Raw genomic sequence first — 21,427 nt, forward strand, 5'->3', positions numbered from 1 at the left:
TTGATGTGTTCACATGTACAAAAGGCATCTTATAGAACACTGCATTTAATGACATGATAATGATCAGCCAAGATTGCAGGGTTAGTATTATATTTAAGTAGTGGCAAGCGTTGGGCTCTATAAGTAATGCAGTTTTGGTGGGTGGTATATTTTGGCATGTCTGCTCATTTCCACGCTCCTGTAACACTGCCTGGCTTTACGCCGGCTGACACGTATAGGAGGATTCCTGATATTTCCCCAAGGACATTGTCATCCTTTTTAACAGCAAAAAAGAAGGTTCAAATTATGTTTGACTACAAATAAGGATGAATACAATCAAATCCAATTGGACTTTCAAGTTAATATGAATAGCATCAGAACCAGTTCACATTAGGTCACTTCTTCCATGTGATATTTGAATATCAGTATTGGACAATTAACACTAATGGGTTAGCCAAATTTGTTATCGCTGAACAATATTTAATCAGGGATTGTCTGCCGAACTCTATATTTTTTCCATGTTTGCCAACAATGACTTCTGAGACCAATATTGTCCCTGCAGTGGAGCACAATATTAAACAGAAGACAATGATGCTTTCCTGAATAGTGCTCTTAATGGAAACCGCTTTGAAAAGCTACAATAATCTACAATATAATGAACATGCACGCAACATCAAAATGTACCTGGGGGTGAATTGTAAGGTGTGTAAGGGGCCGCCATTTTCTGTTGCTTATTTTATGTAGGTGAGCCTTCTCCTTTTCTTTAGGGGGAATTTACATTCCTTCGAGGAAACTCAGATGAGCGATATCTTTTAGCAGCACAACTGATTGTAAACTCTGTAAAATGAATAGGTCAACAAGTAAGAAAGAAAGCAATGAAAAAGTACTCTTCAATTGTAATTGTCATAATTGTACACACTATAACTAGTACGTTTCATATTAATGTTGGTCATATATCAAAACTTTGAAACTCCCATCTGATCTGCCCTCTGTTGTTTAAACAAATGTTTCAAGAAAAGATGATAAAATGTACTTCTCTTGCTTGCTGATCTGACGATTAATCTTGTTGGTTTAATGAGGAGAGGGATAAATGACAATGTCAACAATTAGAATTGTATCAGTCTGTCTTATATATGCGTGTGACAGAGTATGTGTATTTTCATGATGCATGGTTCTACTTCTGTCCCTATAATACCTGTCATGAATACACCTCGGAGTAGTTAATATGATGTTAAAAAAGATCTAAATATAGCCGTAAGAGCTGACTGGATGTAATGATGTTGCAAATCATATTAAGATATCCAAGCCACACTAATGCGCAGTAATTATCACGTAATGAAACATGAGCACTCCTCATAGTGTTGGGCTGTCTTTACAATAATCCCTGTCCTCATCCGTCTACCCTATACACCTGCTGTTGCTACAACTGTCACTTTGCTGTACTGTCAAAGCCAAATGCTGCACAGTAAGGCATACCACAAATAAATGAATGGATAAAACGAAAATAAATTGCCACATTTAACAGCAAATATACAAGAAAACACTGCATATTAATCGCCCTGCGAACCGACATCCACATCTGAAGGTGTTCTTTGCTTTTTTCATGGTAATTCTAATAATTAGAGGCTTTCATAAAAACACAACTCAATGCAATATCATTGAGTTTTTAATATGCCAGGAAAATAACTAAAGTAGAAGGGCACTCAGAGAGCTCATACCAATGCCAAGGCCATGCCCTATCTTGCAATGTTAATGAAATTGAGAAATAATTAGTTCCGTCTTGTGATTCAGATCCACTCTCAAATGAAATTGATTCTCCCTTGGCCTGTGCTTCACCTTTCTACCAAGTTTCATGAACATTTGGCAAGTAGTTCTTACTGCTGACAAACAGACTCACCAAACTGAAAACATACCTTTTCTGTCAGAGGTTATACAAAGATAAAAATAACTTAAATGAATGTACTGTATCTGCTTTGGCAACTTAAATAGCAACCATTGTTACAGTCATTATTATCACCTCGGCTTTTCCAACAAGTCTAAATGGTATGAAAAAGGTATATTTAGCTAATATCTTTAATTAAATATTGTAGGATCTTTAACAGCTTGTTCGTGTGTGTTAATGGCATTAAGTCAGTGACATCGTGCATACAGCATGTGTCTTAAAGAGCCTATTACACCTATTTTGTACCCAGATATTCCTTTATTCCCTTAACCCTCAGTAAAAACATGTTGTCACACCTGCAGTTAACCTGTAGCAGGAAGCCAATTATTGAAAAGGTTTTTTTTGTCTCCCCCCTCTGACTTTTATGGAAACTTTATACACTCCTCAAGCAATGAGGGATTCCAGGAACAGGAATGCCAGTGCAGCAAAATTCTTTGTCCTGCTTTTCACACAGCACAAGATATTCTCACGCTGGATATCACAAACATGCCACTGGCATATTTAGAATTGTATAATAGCCAGGATGCTACCTAGTACATTGTTGTATTTTTAGTGAGATGTGCTGTTTTCTATCTGCAGAATGTTTGTACAAGGGGCTCACTTGTGGTGTAGTTTAACAATGTGCATTGGTCAGCTCTCCATCACTTATCTAAATGTTGAATACATTACTTCTCTACACTTATCACACAGAGAATTAATGTCGCCAAATGCTGGACAATCTCCCTGAAATATTCTTATATATGAGTTTCATAATATTAATATTTAATTCCATTAAATACTACAGAATAATTTCAGTTGTTAGGCTATATCACAAACGTTCCCTGTTAAACTATATCAAAGCAAAGTGTTTTTTTATTTATTGGAAAAAAGTTCTAGACTAAGAAGAGTAATCTCATTTTAATGCTAGAATAAACAAATATATTTTTGTTTAACTTGTTTAACCATTAACTGGATAAAGATGAGTATTATATGAATAAGATGAAGATTTAGACTAAGAGTTCATCTGAAATAACAGGCAAAATGAACACGTACACACACTCGTACACACACACACACTCTTGTGATTAAGAGTGTTTATTTGTTTTCTTCTTGTTCTGCAGTTAACAAAAAAGTTTCCTAAAATGTTGTTTTATGAATCTGTCAGTACTATGTCAATCAATGGACCTTGTCCTCTTAGATTATAAATACTTAGTAGGTAATTACATTAATCAAAATCCCAACCAACAACTTTATGAAAGGTGGCTCCATTTGAGGCTCTGGACGAACACTGGTTTGCTCTTGCATTTTGATGTTGCACCTCTGGGAGAAAGCATTAACGGATGAAAGGCCTCATATCTGCTCTGGATCAGTGGATCTGCCCAGGGCCTCGCAGCGACACCACGCTGCCACCGCTGCCTCCTGTTTGCCTGCATGTCCTATTTACTTATTTATCCGTCCCTCCTCCACTCACGTCTTATCTCGCCCATTAAAATTAATCCTCATCTAAAAATATCCACTCTGCCTCGTCAGAGAGGATATAATCGAAGAGGAGACGGTCTCTATATCTCCCTCGCTCTCACTGACAAGTGCTCAACTTATCTGAGAAAGTGCTCTCACCTCCACCGTCTGCCAAAGAACAACGACAATACAACCTGTGTTTGTAAAACGGAGATGCCAATCACACACTGCAATGCTTTGCTTCACACTGAGGCCTGGTGCGGATTGCATGTGTTCTTTTCATGTTTGTTTTGGTAAAGGACTGTTTGTTGACACAGACATTAACTGTTGAAGCCGTATTGAATGTAGTAATTTAGCTCCATGGAGCCGTTTTTTGGAACAAGCTGGAAAAACGTTTGAAAGCCAGGCACGCAAAATGTGTTATATCATAAATAGAGACTTTTGAGAAGTGCCACTGTGTTCAGATGATATTTAAAAAAATGTTTCAAAGTGTATATTTGATCCTAAATGGTTGATTGTCGGATGGCGAGCCTCTTTGTTGACGGCCCTGAAGTTTTGCACTGATACACAGTGAGGCAATGCTGGTCTGGTCTGGTCGAATAATACCCGCACCCCCCCCTCTGTCCGTGTGACTGTGTGTGTGTGTGTGTGTGTGTGTGTGTGTGTGTGTGTGTGTGTGTGTGTGTGTGTGTGTGTGTGTGTGTGTGTGTGTGTGTGTGTGTGTGTGTGTGTGTGTGTGTGTGTGTGTGTGTGTGTGTGTGTGTGTGTGTGTGTGTGTGTGGTTGTGTGTGTGTGTGTGTGTGTGTGTGTGTGACCTTGTGATTATGCGCCAGTGTGATGCTTTGGCCTGGCTGATTACCTGTCAGCAGGTTTTGTGCATCTGACACAAACACACACATACACACACAAATCACCACCCAGCAATAGACAATACCCACTGGGCAGGTCACCACACTGTTGCAGGAAGCATATTGCTGTTTAAAAGGAGCAGATGCACACACACACACACACACACACACACACACACACACACACACACACACACACACACACACACACACACACACACACACACACACACACACACCTAAATGGGCCCATGCAGGGTCTGGAACATAGATTGTCTATTAAGGAGTGTATTAGGTGAACCCAGGGGTCTAGCATTGAGACAGTTTGTGTGCCATTAGAGAGGGATTTTATGTTGTTGTCTGGCGTCCAGTGATATTGAGTGAGGGCGGACACACACACACACACACACACAGGTGCACGCAGACACAAACATTCATCATTCAATGAACTCTCCAACACGGGAGAATTATGCCGACAGGGCGCATATTTGGAAGAAACGACTGAGTTTGTCATTTTCCTGCTTCATACCTTAGTGAAAATAATGTTTGGCGTTTTGAGGAGCAGTGATCAAACAGTTCAGTGATTTGTCTCCTGGGGCTGCATCTTTTTGGGACTGGAAACTGGTTCAAAAAAGCTCTATGACCCACACGAATACTTGTCTCTTATGATTGATTTCTATTTTGGTCCCTCTTCATCTGCCACTTCATCTCAGCTTGTGTGCATGTGTGACTTACGTGTCTCGGTAATGCTGGTCCTGTGATGAGCTCAGGGATTGTTTTTTCCTTGAGACATTTTGGTTTTGTAATGAATTCATTGACACAGTCATCCGCCAATATTTACAATTCATGGTATGCACAATAATGTCACACTTCAATTTGTGTAGCTGTTTGGTGGCATAGTGAGCAGGGAGATTGTCATTTACCAACAACCTGTATGAGGTGTCCATGGCTTTGACCTGTGAGGGATGTCATTTTATGATTAAATCAGATAATCATAATTGTTTTAAGTTTATGTAACTTAGTTTCCATGTATGGATTTACCATCAAAGGGAGGTGAGCCACAAAGAGGGCCAGTTGAGCCAAACATTTATGGATTTTAGATAAAGAGCTATACAGGTCCTTTTTTATGGTTATACGATCTGAGGTAGGAAGGCTGTCAGGAAAATGCTTGTTTAAATGAAGAGAAGCCAGACATATAATATCACTGAAGAGATGCACTTTGAACACGGACATTCAGCTGACTATGAAAGAGTGGTCTGCATTTTTGGGGTTCAGACTCTGGGCATACCTTTTCCATCTTGTCCAGTCCAATGTTTGGAGTAAACAGACAGAACCCGTGGCCCGATCAAGCTCAAAGAATATCTCTTTCAACCCGAGACTTTATGCAACCTAAACTGTAAGAACCTGCCAGGCTTTGGCAATAGTTTTTTTAAATGATCTCTCTACCGATTCTAGAAACCAGGTAATCATGTTTTGACATTTACATTGGCCGATGACACATCTTGTGCATCACCCAAGAAGAGAGAAATACCAGTAAATAAACATCTTACCTAAACTTACATTTTGTGAATCCACCCAGGATCTCAACCACCTTTTCACCATTTTGTTTTTACTTCTTAATGTAGACATTGCATATAGACAGTGCCAGATGCTGGTTGCTGCTCCATTTTTTATTTTGTTACAAGAACATGCAAGGGTTGGGCTGTTAAGCCAATATTCATAGTTGCTATTTTGCCCAAAAATACCTTTCTGTAGACTTACATAACAAAGGGGGGTCGGTAATTTGTTTAAATGACTTACTTCATTCATTAGGTTAAGTTAAAAAAAAAAAGAAGGTTTTAGCTGACTCCAGAGTTACTCCCCCATAATGAACTGCTGTGTGAGCGAGCTGAGACTGAATGACTGGAAGCTGGGGTTAAAGAAAAGGCCCATACCCTTGCTCTTTGGGCCCTATGGATGCTGATGATCTGGGTATTTTTATGCGTGGCAGTTGAAATTATTTCCCAACAAGCGAAACATAAATGTAGTAATTTGATTCAGTGCCAATATAAAAGTCTGATCAGTGCAGTCTTAAAAAAATATGTTGTTATTCACATCAACTGAAAACTTGTTTTTCAGCATCACACCCTGACTTGTGACTTCTCAGCTGAGGGGTTAACACAAGAAAGAGAACTAACAGAACATATTTACACAGATATTCAACATTAATGTTACTGAAGCCGAAACGCAAGACTAATTTTCACCTTCAACATCGACCCAAAGTAAACATTTTTAAAGTTTAGTTACATCTTAATATTTACATACAACCACATTAAGCATGCACTGAAGAACCAGCCTTCTGCCTTTTGTAATCTTTAATAGTTTTTGTTCATAGGGTTACAGAGGTAACATTTAGAGCTGTTGTCCTTAAGGTGAAACTGAGGAAATGTTGACGAAGACGCTTCACATCATTAAGGCGACAGCAGGAAACCTGCCAAACTTGGTGCCCCTGGAGTTGCTTGGAGGACCTTTAGAAGTCAGGGCCCTCTTTCTTCAGGTTCTTGTAGTCCGTGTTGACGGCCACAAACTGTGTGAGGCAGGAGGAATACATTTAAATCTGCTTTGCTTAAATTAAATTCATCAGTGCTGTCTTTAGGAGAACATATTGGTGGAACCAAACAGGCAGGGGGGGGAAATGATTTCCCCTCTATTACAAATATAGACTCACCCAAACACACTTATTTATTAATGATGCTTTATAGCTAATTTATTTTCCAGATTTGCTTTAGGATAACAGTATGCATGTCATGGATAATATATATATTGTGTGACTGCATGCATATGTTCTGCATACATCACAACTCTCCAACCATGACAAACACACATTAATGCACTGGCAGTGATTATTTTCTTCCTGTGTTTTTTTTCTTGATTGGTCTGCCATTAAAACCCTCGTCTCCCCTCTCCTCACTCCCCTTTTTTCCCACTTCCCCCTCCTCATTACGATCATTGTTTGGACTTCAGTGGAATTTCGATGCGAGACCTTTGCCTTGCTTTCCAGAATTAAACATGCCTCGTCCTGACCTTTTGTCTGCAGCGACTTTCATTCCACTGGCAAGCCGTGCAGCCTTGAAGTGCTCAGAAAACGCTCTTTTCTCTGAAAAACACATCAGCCAGATCTCCTCTTCTGGGACTTGTCAGTCGGTGGTTTTTGTGCTCTATTTTAGGTCAGCGTTGATAATGTTTTGTCTGACGCTCGGTCCTGTTGTTGAAGAGGTAAGGCAAATTATTACTGACCACTAAAAGCTCCCTTAATTTGCTTTTGAAAGATACTTTGTTTTCCTTTTGTTTTGATCAAATAAGGAAACAAGAAAGCGGCCATGTTGATCTGAAATAACTTAGCCAGTAATGTTTGATCCTGATCTATTTTGGTTTGGTTTTTTAGGCTGTTTTTGATGAAAGTAAGCTTTGCAGTGACTAAAGGAAACAATGGCATTCGTATCTTTAGTTTTCTGTCAGACATGATGGTGTGGAGCCAGCATTTGGTCATACTCTGTGTGGGGGGGAAGCTACCTTGTACTGGTAGGTTGGGTCGAGGTTGTTCCAGGGCTCTGGGTTGTTCTTCTTGTCCCACAGGCTGCAAATAGGCAACGATTCAGGGAATGTAAAAAGAGAGAAAAGAGAAAAGACAGGACATGATAAGCAAGGCATACTGTACATCACGGCTATTCACTTAGTTTGGAATGGGGGTCAGTTGATGAAAATGATCCAAAATAAGGGGCCAGTTAAATGATGGCTTGAAATATTTGCAATCATGTTAATAGCTACAGATACAGTACTACAACAGCAAAGGATTGCATATATTTTAATTAGTAAAACATGACAACAACATGCTGTATTGTATTGAAACAAGACACACGTTTAACTTGTTTAACCATCAACATCAATTTAGGTGCACACAACAGTGCAAACTAAATAACAGGCTTGTTTGGTATTGAATAATCACATCCGTTTTATAAAGTCAAATCATAAAGTGCATCAGACACCAGGTGAGTCATATTTAGAATTTCACTCATTAAAGGTCCCATGTCATGCTTTTCCGGTTATTACCCGTCCCCTTGTGTGTTATGAAGGTTTGTATGCATGTAAATGGTCTGCAGAGTCAAAAACCCTCAAAGTACACCCTGTAGCGAGTAAAATTCACAGTGATCGCTTTCTATTTACTACAAGACAAATGTGCCGTTTTATTTCATACAGTTCCATTTTGATTGAGACAGGGAAATAATCTAAACCTCACGCGTGGCGTTTCACTGTCAAGGGGGGGCGATATAGCGTGTATGTAATTACATTGCAAATACAGCCCCACCACTGTATGGGTTAGCCCTACCATAGATTACCCAACACAAATACTCTGGCGCCGCCACTGCCCGGCACTAAGTACTCTTTTTGGTGTGAACGCAACATAAGGGGTACTAACGGAACTAAACGGGAAAAGTACAGGGAAAAGTACTCCGGTGTGAACGCGCCTAATGTAAATAGTTTCTATTTTAAAATTGCATTGTTGCATTGTACATGATGGAGGCAAAAGAGCCAATGCAGAGAGACGGAAGACTATCAGAAGAGACACAAATAAGATAATAACAAATAGGGAGCAGAGGGGCAAAAGGGGAGAGACACAATGAAATACAAAATTATTCTGGATGGAGACACAAGTTGGAGGTGATTATCAGATGAGGTGAACTCAGCCCAGTGACTTGGCAGTGCTCCCCTTTTCATTAACTAAAGTCTGGGTTTCACTGAGACCGTCCATCCCTCCTCGCCCCCCCCCATCTCTGGCAGCACGTAATGCCACAAAGCATAAACAAAGAGACCGGGGGAATGATGGCAGAGCGGGCTTGTCCCCCCCCCCCTCTCTCCATTACCACAAACACTAGACAGTCTCTGAGAGCGAGGCAGCCGCAGACCTCACCACTCATCATCAGCCGGTGATGAGGTCAGGCTTTATGGCTGACCTCAGAACAAGTGGCTCTGTGTGGCCCAAAACAGGACAGGAACATCATGTGTTCACTCACTGAGTTCAGAACAGCTACGCAGATATGAAGGTTTTGTTAGCCTTTAGTAACTCCAGTGTGTTCGAGTTACCGAACACACTGAACGAAAAGGTGTAGCTTTCTTATTATGCACACCTTTCTCAGGGTTCGTACAGGTGCTGGAAATGCTTGAAAATGCTTGAAATGTTATGAGGTGTTTTCAAGGTTTGAAAAGTGCTTGAATTTTGGGAATGGTCCTTGAATTTGGGATAAAGTGCTTGAAATTGTAAATGCTTTACTTCGCTTTTTAGATTAAAAGAAAATAAAGAAGTCGGAGCGCGCTTAATTGCTTCGCTTTTACATAAAACAGTTACGTGTGACCTGGGCATTCTGATGAGTGATAGAAGATGACAGTAGTATGCCAGGAGGTTGCAGTTTCAACGAGCGTTGGCTAGCAGACAAATACAAGCCATGGCTAAGACGAGGGTCAAGCCCACGAGTAGCCTCCTGCAAAGTTAGCAAAAAAATGATTTCAGTTGTTCACGATGGGAGAGTCTGCGCTGACGAGCCACATGAAAGGTACGTCGTAGTAGAGCATTTTGGATTAGGCTAATGTTGCATGTTACGTTTGTTTAAGCTAACGTTAGCAAGCTGAATAGCAAACTCGATGAGGAATAATAATAATAATTGCAGGGGACAATAATTTCAGAGGAGTGTACCTATGTGCGTTATAGTCGCCATCCTGTGGTGTTCAGAGGAGGAAGCACTCACTGTTGTAATTCAACCCAGTCTCACGGCATTTCGTGTTATAGTCACTAAATATAATCTGTTGATTCGACACAGAACGATTTTTAAAAGCAATGTATTTCTACTGGTAGTATGTTTCGTGCCTAAACCAAATGTGACTTGCTCTATCGAAATCAGTCACATTGACCCGAAGACACATTTTTGTTTGTATTACTGGTCTGGGGGAAGCTCGCGAGTGTGTGTGTGTTTGTGTGTATTGTGTTTGTGTACCGGGGAAACACTCACAAGAAACACCGGCTGTTGTTATGCCTGCTGTGACGTCAAGTTACTCCGTTCTCCGCTTGTAATTATGCCGTTACAAGCTTCAAAGTTATATTTATCATCTGAATTTGCCGAAACAAGTTTAATATTCTGAAAGCCAATACTTTGTTTATTTGAAAACAGATGAAAACAAACTGTCCCGGACCCTGCCGTGTTATCTATGATTGCGGAAGAGCAGGGTGCGAGTTGAGAGGTGCCTCTTCGTCCCTTTATAAGCTTCAAAAATGTATTTATCATGAGATTTTGGCAATAACAGTTTAATATTCTGAAAGCCAAGACGTTGTTTATTTAAAATCAAACAAAACACCCGAACCCCGAAAAACTAGTTTCTTTACACAAATCCACGTTTATTTTTTTTAAATGAGCCGTTGCGACTTCCGACTGATTTCGATAGAGCGGGTCACAAATAATAACAAATTAGAAGGAAAAAAATATATACAGATTTCAGTATTCTGAGGCTCTGAGCCCCATTTATTTTCCTCACGGACGGCAAAAAAAAGCCAGACATTATACGATTTCAATAATCGTGGCTTGATATTGAGTAAGAACCATAGACTGTATATATAAAGGTAAGAACATGTTTTTATGAACCACACAGCTTCCGGTCTTCCAAGACCCGACCGGACAAAAAGACGCAGGCACGAAACATACTACCAATAGAAATACATTGCTTTTAAAATCGTTCTGTGTGACACGAAAAAAAGGGGGAAATCGTGTTGGTGAACACGAATCAATAGATTACATTTATTTTGTGACTATAACACGAAATGCCGACTTGGTTGCGTAATTACTTTAGACCTTAGCTTGTTAGTACAGTATGTTGTTATAAATTATAAACTGAGGATTTGACCGCGTCGCTATGGTTGATACTTTTAGAAACAGGCTTTTATATAAAATCTTGAAGTATTATACAAGTAAAACTACATTTTGCTTTAATCCCATGTAATTGTAGAATAAACACAGTCTTCCTTTGAAGATGTATAAGTCAGGTGTCTTGAGTGTCTTACCTACAAATCATTGTACACATTTGTAAATATTATTTTCCACTTGTTACCATTGTGAGTCTATTTTTATGCAGCTCTGCGTGATTTTGTGGCTACAATTCAGGCTAATACGCTACCAGAGGTGGAATAAGTACTCAGATATTGTATTTGAGTAAAAGTAGAAGTACCAGAGTGTAGGGATACTCTGTTACAAGAATAAGTCCCTCAATCAAAATGTTCCTCAAGTAAAAGTAGAAAAGTATGATCATCAAAATATAGTTAAAATAGCGACAGTAAAAGTAGTCATTGTGCAGATTGGTCCATTTCAGAATAATATATATGATATGTTTTATAATGACTGATCATTAAAGTGTTCTCAAAGCTGGTAAAGGTGCAGCTAGTTTGAATGACTTTGTATACTGCAGGGTAGCTTGTGAATTTACTCCAGGTGGAACTAAAGTCTGATTTAACACTTGATTATATTTCACATTATTCATCCACATCTGTAAAGTAACTAAAGGGATTAAATACATGTAGTGGAGTAAAAGTACACCATGTACCTCTGACTTGTGTTTACTGCCAAACAAAAAGTACCTCAAAAATAGTAATCAATAATGTATTGAAAAGTTATTTGGCTGATTGTTTTATATTGGCTCAGCCAGGTTATATGGGATGCCTTACAGATTTACTTGTCTACTTACAGATGGGTCACTCATTTTGAAATATTAAACTTAGTTTTCTTTTCTTTAATTCTTCATCCTCATGTAGAATGCTATCAAGAAACACACATTTGGTAGTAGTAGTAGTAGTAGTAGTAGTAGTAGTAGTAGTAGTAGTAGTAGTAGTAGTAGTAGTAGAACCTTTATTTAGCCAGGAAAATCAATTAAGAACACATTCTTATTTTCAATGATGACCTGACAGGAGGCAAAAGGCTTCCTGAGGGGATGGGGGTTGGGAGGAAGAAAATAAAAAGACAGACTCCGGGCACTACAGAACCCAGGAGACAACACAATGACACAGAGCAGAGATGACAGGCATAGCAGTTAAACATATAACATCTCTAAAACAATACTGCTGTGGTTCAATCAGTCATTAAAATAATATAGAACATTCATCCATTCAATCATTCATTCATCCATTCAATCATTCATGACAATGCATACTATAGGAGAGGTCAAGACATTGGTAGTGAGCATCAGCAAAGCAGTTGCATGTGTGTACCAGGGTGTTTGTAATAGTGTCCCTGAAGGTGCGGGGGGAGATAAAGGTCTTCATTTTCAAGGTTTTTTGTATGATATTCCAGCTATCAGCTGCTGCAAACTGAAAGGTGGAGCGGCCAAAGGATGTATGGGCTTTGGGGATCTTTAGCAGGATGTTTGTAGCTGACCGGGTGTTGTGCGTCAGGGATGGGTGGAGTTGCAGTAATTGTGTGAGGTAGAAGGGGGTGAGGCCTAGGAGTGTTTAATAAACAAACATCAGCCAGTGGATGTTGCGCCAGAGGCCTGTACTACGAAGCAGGATTTTCTCTTAGCGAGCTAACTTCAGGGAAAACTCTGGATTTCCGGTCCTACGACGCTGGTTCACTTCTTAGCGGGCTAGATCTCCATGGTAACTTATGCTGAGCGGCTAACCTGGTCCGGAGCAGGTTAGGTTGCAGGCTAAAGGCCGCTACACACCCACCTGAGACCAAAGAACGCGTACCAAAGGCGTCCCGACTTTTACGTCAGCTACGTCGCCTGCGTCGGCTACGCTGCCCGCCTACGAACACACCGCAAATACTTCAGTCGACGAGTGGCAATAACTGTCCTTACCAGCAGGCAGCGGTAGTGTGAACAGCCAATCAGAGTGATTGCTTGGGCCGACTTTCTCTGACCTGATTCAACATGTTGGAGGTGTGAAAAGGTGCCGTAAAGAGATGACGGTGCGGGACACACCAACCTCTGACGGCCTCTGACTCCCAAAATCGGGTTGGTGTGTAGCCAGCTTAAGAGATCAACTCAGTGAAAGCACCGCCTGCTGACCAATCAGAGCTCAGTGTACGGAGTTTAAAGCTATCAAGTCATATTACAGGAGAAAGGAAATACAGAAAAACTGCCGTTGCAGGAAAGACGGCCGGCAAAAATCAACTGACTGTGTGAACGTGAAAATTAATAGAATATCCCCTCCCATCTTCAGAGCAATCTGACTATTATAACATTAGCGTTAAGAAAGCTTACTTAAATATCTGCCACGACATAAGTAACCGGATCAGAGTAACATTAAGTACAGTCCGCGGCACTGTGAGTGCAGACGGCGATGTGTCCCATTATCATTCATATCATATCACATCATAATGTATCATATATTTCCTTATCTGAGTCAGCTTCTTGAGCCGTATCTGGCCGTGCAACACTCACAGTGTCACATACTGTATGCAGAAGTATTATTTTAAGCAACACATTAAGTTGACGAAACACTCGAGTCAAATGTAATTAAAGTCAGATCCACTCGTGTCTTGGACGGGGCAGTGATATCATAAACCTGTTAATGTACGCATTCAAACACTTTTTCTTTTACCAGCTGTATTCACCTTGCAGGTGCAGCTATGTGGCTTTTATCCTGGATAAAGTGTTTAAGTCATGGATGTTTAAAGTTTAACGTCTTCATATTTGTCTGATATTATAGTTGACTTTTCATTCAGGAAGTATGACGCTGCGCTGTCAGTGCGCTTCTCCATGTTTGTGATTGGTCAAATGTTGCTAACCCCGCCCCTTTTATGTGAACGCGCACCTAACTAGATAGGACCGTTTAGCGAGAGCGCGTATGTTTTGGATTTGGCCAACCGGCTAACTCAAACATATCCAGGTTATGTTGAACTGGCTTCGTAGTACATGCCTCTGGTCTCAAGAGAGGGCCAGTTAGCCAGAGAGTACAGATCACAGTGATGTGTCCTGTAGGGGGCATTGGTGGCGAAGCGGATGGCGAAGTGATACAGAACGTCTAAATGATCGAGAGCTCCTTTACACGCCGAGCGGTAGATGGTATCACCGTAGTCGAACAGAGGAAGGACAGTCATCTGGACCAGAGAGAGTTTAGCAGATTAAGTGGATGAGGAGCGATTCCTATATAGAAAGCTGAGTCTAGCTTTAAACTTGGTCTGAATTTTGGAGAGATGTTCTGAGAATGACAGATTACTGTCAATCCAAAATCCAAGGTATTTATAAGATTTAACTATTTCGAGGTCCTGGCCATCGGCGGTCACAATAGTGCCAGTTTGGGAGGCACCACTGCGGCCAAGCCACATGATCTTGGTTTTAGTGGTGTTTAGGACCAGGCCAAGGGCAGAGAGATATGAAAACTATCCTGAAGAGTTTTCAGGACAGTATCTGGGGAAGGGCCAGCAGTGTACAGAATCGTGTCATCGGCATATAGGTGGATAGAGGAGTTGCCCACTGATTTCTCCATGTCATTTATATATATTGAGAATAGGATGGGTGCTAGGATACTCCCTTAGAGATGGATAGGGGCTGTGTCATCAGATTGTCAGATTTTACACACTGGATGCGCATGTAGCTTTCAAACCAGGCTATCGATTGGTTAGTGACACCAATGCATCTAAGCTTTCCCAGAAGCAGTTGGTGATCTACAGTGTCGAAGGCTTTGGCAAGATCGATGAAAATGGCAGCACAGTATTGTCTGGAGTCAACGGCATTGATGATATCATTTAGGACTTTAAGAGTCGCCGTCTCACGACCTGCACGGAACCCAGACTGCATGTCAGATAGAATGTTGTAAGCCTTCAGAAACCATGTTAGCTGTTTGCAAACTAACTTTTGTAACACTTTCGCTATACAGGGTAGAATGGATATTGGACGATAGCAGTTAGGGTCAGCATGGTTTCCCCCTTTAAACAAAGGTTGAACTGAGGCTGCCTTCCAGGCAGAAGGTAGCACTGCTGTCTGTATGGACAGATTACAAAGGTGGGAGATAGCTTCTGCAATAACTGGGGCTGCAACTTTAAAAAAGAAGGGGTCTAGCCCATCAAGACCTGCAGGTTTGTTGGGGTCAAGTTTACTAAGGACCTCCAGCACATCGTTCTCACTAACTTCCTGCAGGCAGAAGCTGTGACATGGGGCTGCACTAGAGGGGCTGGGTGGCGGAGTGTTGGTGGGGGGCTTAGGAGGCGCTATAGAGCCAAGTAGGTTCCCACATTTAACAAAGTGCTGGTTAAAGAGCTCTGCTATGCGCTCATTACCGGTGACTACTGTATCCTCAATAACGAGGGAGTTAGGCAGATGAGAGGATGGGGGTTTATTCTCCATCTCTTTCACTGTTTTCCAGAATGTCCTTGGATTGGATCCACAGAGGTTCAAATCAAATCAAATCAAATCAAGTTTTATTTATAAAGCACATTTAAAAGCGATTTTTGGTCGAGCCAAAGTGCTGTACATGTAATCAAAACACATTACTACAATCACAATAAAAAACAATAAATTACAACAGATATATATAAAAAATAAAAATAAAACACAAGGAAAAGTCAGGAGTCGTGCTCCGCTCTAACTAGAAGGCCAGAGAGAAGAAGTGTGTTTTTAGTGTAGATTTAAAAACCCCTAGGGTCTGGGCCGACCTCACATGGAGGGGCAGAGTGTTCCAGAGCCTAGGGCCAGGTTGAATTGATTATGGAAGTAATCAACCTTGGCTTTGCGGATAGCCTGTATAGGCTTATTTCAAATGTTCCTGAATGATAGCCAATCGTCGTGGGATTTTGAGTGACGAGCCCTGCGCCAGGTGGAGTTCTTGAGGTGAAGCAGTTCAGCTAAATCTCGGTTGAACCAAGGACTGCATCGGTTTTTTATCCTCATCATTATGGGAGCGTGTTTATTGATTACCATACCAAAGGTGCAGGAGGGTGCTGAGAGCAGGTAGGGTACATGCTGGGGCAGAGGGTGGGCGATAGCAGCCAGCGACTGTCAGTATAGAGCTATTTGCCAGTTTAATGTTTACGATAAGTAGGTCATTGTTTGGGGACAGATTTACTAGTGGCGATAGAACACTGGAAGTGTTGCTTTGTGAATATAACTACTCCACCAGCTTTAGATGATCTATCCTGCCTAAACACATTATAACCAGCGATGCCGATGTCAGAGTCTGGGATATTCTTCTTCAGCCAAGACTCAGTGATGACAAGTACCTCTGGATTTGAGCTGTGAACGAGTACTTTTATCTGGTCAATTTTTGGCAGTAAGCTTCTAGCATTTACATGTAGAAAACCTAAAGCTTTACGAGAGCAGAAGTCAGGGAGACTCAGATCATTGTGACAAAGATTGCCATCAGGGCACAGGTCAGAACTAGGGCTACATACAATAGAAGGTCCAGGATGAACATGCACATTGCCCGATATCATCAGTAGTAATACAATCAGAGCACGGCCAAGAGATAGCAGTGAGTCACAATGTAGTTTGTTTTGTGCGCACATTGACAGTGGAATGTAACGTAATCATCTTGTGTAGAGATCTCATAATCACACATGATAGTAGTGGCGGTTCGCATTTGTTATGCGCAGGAGGGGGTAGGGAGGCAGCGAATAACGCAAGGAAAAAGCAGTACAGTTTGGGATTAGCCATTGTTAGTCCAGTGAAGGTAGGAAGCAGCACTCACCCAGAGGTCAACAGTCCTTGGTTGTCCAAGTCCTTGGTTGTTTATAGCATAAAGAACATCTGATTTAATGTGAGGTAGGGAAATAATCATTTGAGTATAAGTATGTGTATATAAATATGTAATTTACAACAGCTGTAAGATGCTTGAAAAGCTTGAAAATGCACCTTGAAAATGCTTGAAAAGTGCTTGAATTTGTCTTTGGAAAAGGTGTAAGAACCCTGCTTCTCACATAAATTAAAGGACCTCCATATCCCAAACTAATTAACTGAAAAGGGTTCAATATTGGTATGATATCATAAATAAAATCTAACTAGGAGGTTCTGCTGTCTGAAATATGATTGGTTGGGTTTTCCCTTACCTGTGGTGTGTTGTATACATGTCAATGGTCTTCAAAGACTAAAATCCAAGAGTTTCTTTCCCACACACTCCCCCCCCCCCCCCCCCCCCCCCCCTCTTCAAATGCATCGAGTGCAGCCCTTTTATTAATTATGCGACATAATGACATCACTATGTAACACTCATACTTCCATTGGCTAGAGCTCCAACACATTGTATGTGATAGTATAAGGGGCAGGATATCTCAAAGTGGTTGACCAATCACAAAAGAGCCGGTCAGCTAACCAATCATAGCAGACTGGGCTCTGGTTTCAGACAGAGGGTGAAAAGAGGTGCTGCAGCACAGGCATTATGAGAAAAATAAAGAGCTTTTTGAACATTAAAGCATGGAGACATGTCACAGTAGAGGCACAACGTACAAATATGAACCTGAAAATGAGCATCATAGGTCCACTGAACATTGGAAGGATTACACATTCTCCAATGTTTTTCATCTTTATGTAACCAACGTATGCATCCAGGTGACAATGATGGAAGATTTCTATAAAATATCACAGTGTCAAAGCAAGGTGTAAGATACTACAATGGCTACCAGATTAAGCAGAGGAGCATCTTACGTGACATGAGGTCCTCTTGCCAGGCGGATCAGATAGAAGGTGGCCCCTGTGAGGCCCATACCCAGGAAGAAAAATTGCGGGATTAACTGTGGAGAGGAGGAATGCATTAGAGCCCAGAGACAAATGAAGGTAAACAAACACATTCTATCAAGTGGTTGCCTGTGAAACGCACCATGAACATACACCTGTGTGAAATACACACACACATACACACGGGTAGTTGTTATTCCTGTTTTTCCTCCTCCTGCCCTCCTCCATATGCATGAGGCCCAGGCCATGTGTGAGGCAGCTCACTGTCAGCCTGGGTTGAATGGGCAAGGACGGTGTGTGTGTGTGTGTGTGTGTGTGTGTGTGTGTGTGTGTGTGTGTGTGTGTGTGTGTGTGTGTGTGTGTGTGTGTGTGTGTGTGTGTGTGCCAGCCTCTCCTCCTCTCAACACTATACCTGTCAGACTGAGCGACAGCATTACACACACACACACACACACACACACACACACACACACACACACACACACAACATGAGAGCTAGACATGTGCATATACGTAGTCACACACACATGCACGTAAATGAGCTTACACAGTCTTTCTGAGGACTCAAACACACAGGATACATTTCTATTTGATGTGATGATGACAGGAATTAAAATAGAAAAGCACATTGGGGGGACAGGGGGATAATGTGATATGTCATCTTAAACACCTAAAGCTTAGTTGTGTCAATCCTCTCACCATGGGGCATCTATTCATCAACATCACACTGCCTAACATTTCCTGTCTGCATTATAGTACTTTATGTATGAGGCAGGGAGAGAGTGGGGGAGAGAGTCACACCGCTGTTGAACAGCTGTTCTCAGCCCACACAGATCCAGTCAAGCTGTAGAGAGATGACAGTTTGATCAGGTTGAACTGAAGGATGTCTCTACTCAGCTGCATCTAGACATCTGTCTTCTGTCTGATTGCTTGCCACTTGCCTTGCTGTTGATTAGGAGAGTGATAACACTTTGATATTCACTACCTTAAAGCTGCTGTATAGAAGCGAGGAAGTACCTCCCTCTCCACTACTACTCAAACTACTCAGTCAGCACACAGATATGTGATAACTCAGAGCATGGACTTCCTGCCTGACCCTTTGACTCTTTGGAAGTGATCAGATGCGCAAGTTAACTAACTACTAATTACTAACTAACTCACTTACCAATAGTGTTGTGGCCTACTAGGTTGATGGAAATACTGCTTGAAGACAAAATACTTGAAAGATAAATCAATCTTTTTTCTTGACTTTTTTTTCTGTAAACATTTTGCAACGTAAAACAATAATTCGTACCCATCACATTTTGGCAGAGGCTAAATGCATGTCAACAGTCTAATAACCCAAACGTTTGCATTTGGAATGATGTAACAAAGTTGCCTCACATGATTTACATTTGGCTTGCTGAACAATGGGTATTTCATGTTTTTGATAAATGACTTTGAATAATAATTGATTAGCATAATAGTATTTATTTGCCTTAACTCATTGATTAACTGACTGTTTACTGTACAGTTTGTCAGCAGCAGTCCACTTCCTTACCCTGCATGTGTTTCATGTTTGCTGAATCCTTCTACAAGTTGGTTCACTGTGAACTTCACAACTTCTCTCCAAACTAACCCCTAGAAATTAAAGTAAATGTTTTCACTGAAAACACACACGTACACACATGCGTAAATATACGTACACACACAAATATATCCGCTGAATACAGACATTCTCGGTCATTGAAGTAAACAGAAACTCACAGACGCACAAACAAACAGAAGCAGGTCACACACACACACACACACACACACACACACACACACACGCACGCACGCACACACACACACACACACACACACACACACACACACACACACACACACACACACACACACACACACACACACACACACATACACAAAGTGCATAATCAAGATAGGCCTGTGTGTTGGGAGCTGTCCACTCCCCAGTGCTGATATCTTCATATCGTGCCGCACAGTGAGTGTTCCGCGTTTTACCATCTAGCCTGACCGATATACGATGTGTTTTATACTCGCTGGGGTTCGATACTCTTGCTGCCCTTATTACTTTTCTGGTGCACTGCCAAGCCAACCCCGTCAATCCATGAATTTGGGTCACCCTCAGCATAGTTATGAGGCAACAGAAAAGAAATCTTTTCTTTTTCTTTCTTCCTACATGGTATCATGATATCAATAAAGCACATTGACATGCCACTGATACTTAGTATGTATGTGCAGTCACAGCACTTGTGAAAATCGTTTTGAAACAAAATTGATCTCAGATCAAAGGTCTTTGATTTTGGAGCATTCAGCTGCATTTCAAAATCTACTTTAGGTTATGAATGTATTCATATTTATCTAGACTTTTCATTGTTTCATTTCATTTCAAACCTTTATTTAACCAGATGGTCCCATTGAGATCATAGATCTCTTTTTCAAGGGAGACCTGCAGCAATTCCATTGTCAATGGAATATTAGTAAATGGTATTTAAACGCTCATCACAAGTCCCCAGAGCACAAGAAGACATTTTGTAATTGGTCGTTTTGTCAGACCAACGGCCCAGAACATAAAGACAGGCCAAACCATTAAATATATAATTTCTCATCAAATACTGACATTTTTTATTAAAATGTCAGTATTAAAATGGTCAAATATCTATAATTGTTGCTTGAAAATGATCTCGAATGAGTTGGTTTATGTTGGACAGATGGTTGGTTCACATAAAATAAATAGTTTCTTTCAGGTACAGTAATATTAAAAGTCAAAGTAAAAGGACAATTGCTTTTTGTGTCCATATACAGTATGCATATATAGGACATATGAACAAATAGACATGTGGTACTGTAAATGCATGCACCTTTCAGTGAATTCAAAATCTTACATTTTGTACCCAAGGTCTCCAAAAAGCAATATACAATCATTATATAACAAATAAAGAAGTATTGTGTATACTGAACTCTATGGAATAAAAAAATAACCACAAAGCTCTTTAAATGAACATGACGCTACCTACCCCTGGATATTTCCTCGCTTGTGCAACCATGGTCTTGATCATGTTTATTATTCTTCCAAAAGACGGATCAAATAAATCCACCAAATAAAAACTCCACTGAATAAAAGAAGAACTGACGGCTAGCGTCTGACAAATGTCCCCGTGTGAATGAAACTCTGCGTGCAGTTTGTAGACAAAGCTGTTTGTTAGCTGAAGTATGAAGCATTGGCCAGGGCAGGGAAACTTGTTGCCAACCCCCTCAGCTCTGTCCCTCACCCTCCCTCCCTTTTGGGGAAAGAGAGGGTCAGAGGGGAGAGGGAGAAGGGGGGAGAGACAGTCCTAATCCTCATAAACACATCTGTTGAGGACACTGTATGTTTCTGCTAAGGTTTATTGGATACACAGTACTAAATGATTTGTTATACAACAAACTGACACAACAGATACACACTGATATTTTCCAAACATTTCCAGGAGGTGCAGCGGCAGTGCAGCCTGCTCCTGTATTAGTTCATATTTAGACTGCAAACGCAGGCAGC

At 40.9% G+C, this 21,427-nt stretch overlaps 1 protein-coding gene across 3 annotated transcripts; it reads right to left on the bottom strand.

The window, feature by feature from the left end:
• Window positions 1-6,542: 6,542 nt before the first annotated feature.
• LOC117489780 (cytochrome c oxidase subunit NDUFA4) lies at window positions 6,543-21,098 on the bottom strand. Of its 3 annotated transcripts, none has more exons than XM_034139313.1 (4): window positions 20,910-21,098; window positions 17,860-17,945; window positions 7,759-7,822; window positions 6,543-6,772 (listed from the first exon to the last, which is right to left on the bottom strand). In XM_034139313.1, exons 1-4 carry the CDS (start codon window positions 20,949-20,951, stop codon window positions 6,716-6,718), a joined length of 249 nt encoding a protein of 82 aa, XP_033995204.1. In that variant the 5' UTR covers window positions 20,952-21,098; the 3' UTR covers window positions 6,543-6,715. The 3 variants fall into 3 exon arrangements, with proteins under 3 accessions (XP_033995204.1, XP_033995205.1, XP_033995203.1); XM_034139314.1 differs by lacking the exon at window positions 20,910-21,098 and adding an exon at window positions 18,032-18,112; XM_034139312.1 differs by lacking the exon at window positions 20,910-21,098 and having other exon boundaries at window positions 17,860-18,024.
• Window positions 21,099-21,427: the final 329 nt, after the last annotated feature.

The sequence above is a fragment of the Trematomus bernacchii genome, unplaced genomic scaffold (genome assembly GCF_902827165.1).
Source record: "Trematomus bernacchii unplaced genomic scaffold, fTreBer1.1, whole genome shotgun sequence".
NCBI classification, from domain to species: Eukaryota; Metazoa; Chordata; class Actinopteri; order Perciformes; family Nototheniidae; genus Trematomus; species Trematomus bernacchii.

Coding starts and splice junctions, on each gene's coding strand:
- LOC117489780 (XM_034139312.1), bottom strand. CDS start 18,002: ATGTGTTTGTTTACCTTCATTTGTCTCTGGGCTCTAATGCATTCCTCC. Junction 7,823..17,859: donor GCAAGAGGACCTCATGTCAC/GTAAGATGCTCC, acceptor GCCTATTTGCAG/CCTGTGGGACAAGAAGAACA. Junction 6,773..7,758: donor ACCCAACCTACCAGTACAAG/GTAGCTTCCCCC, acceptor TGCCTCACACAG/TTTGTGGCCGTCAACACGGA.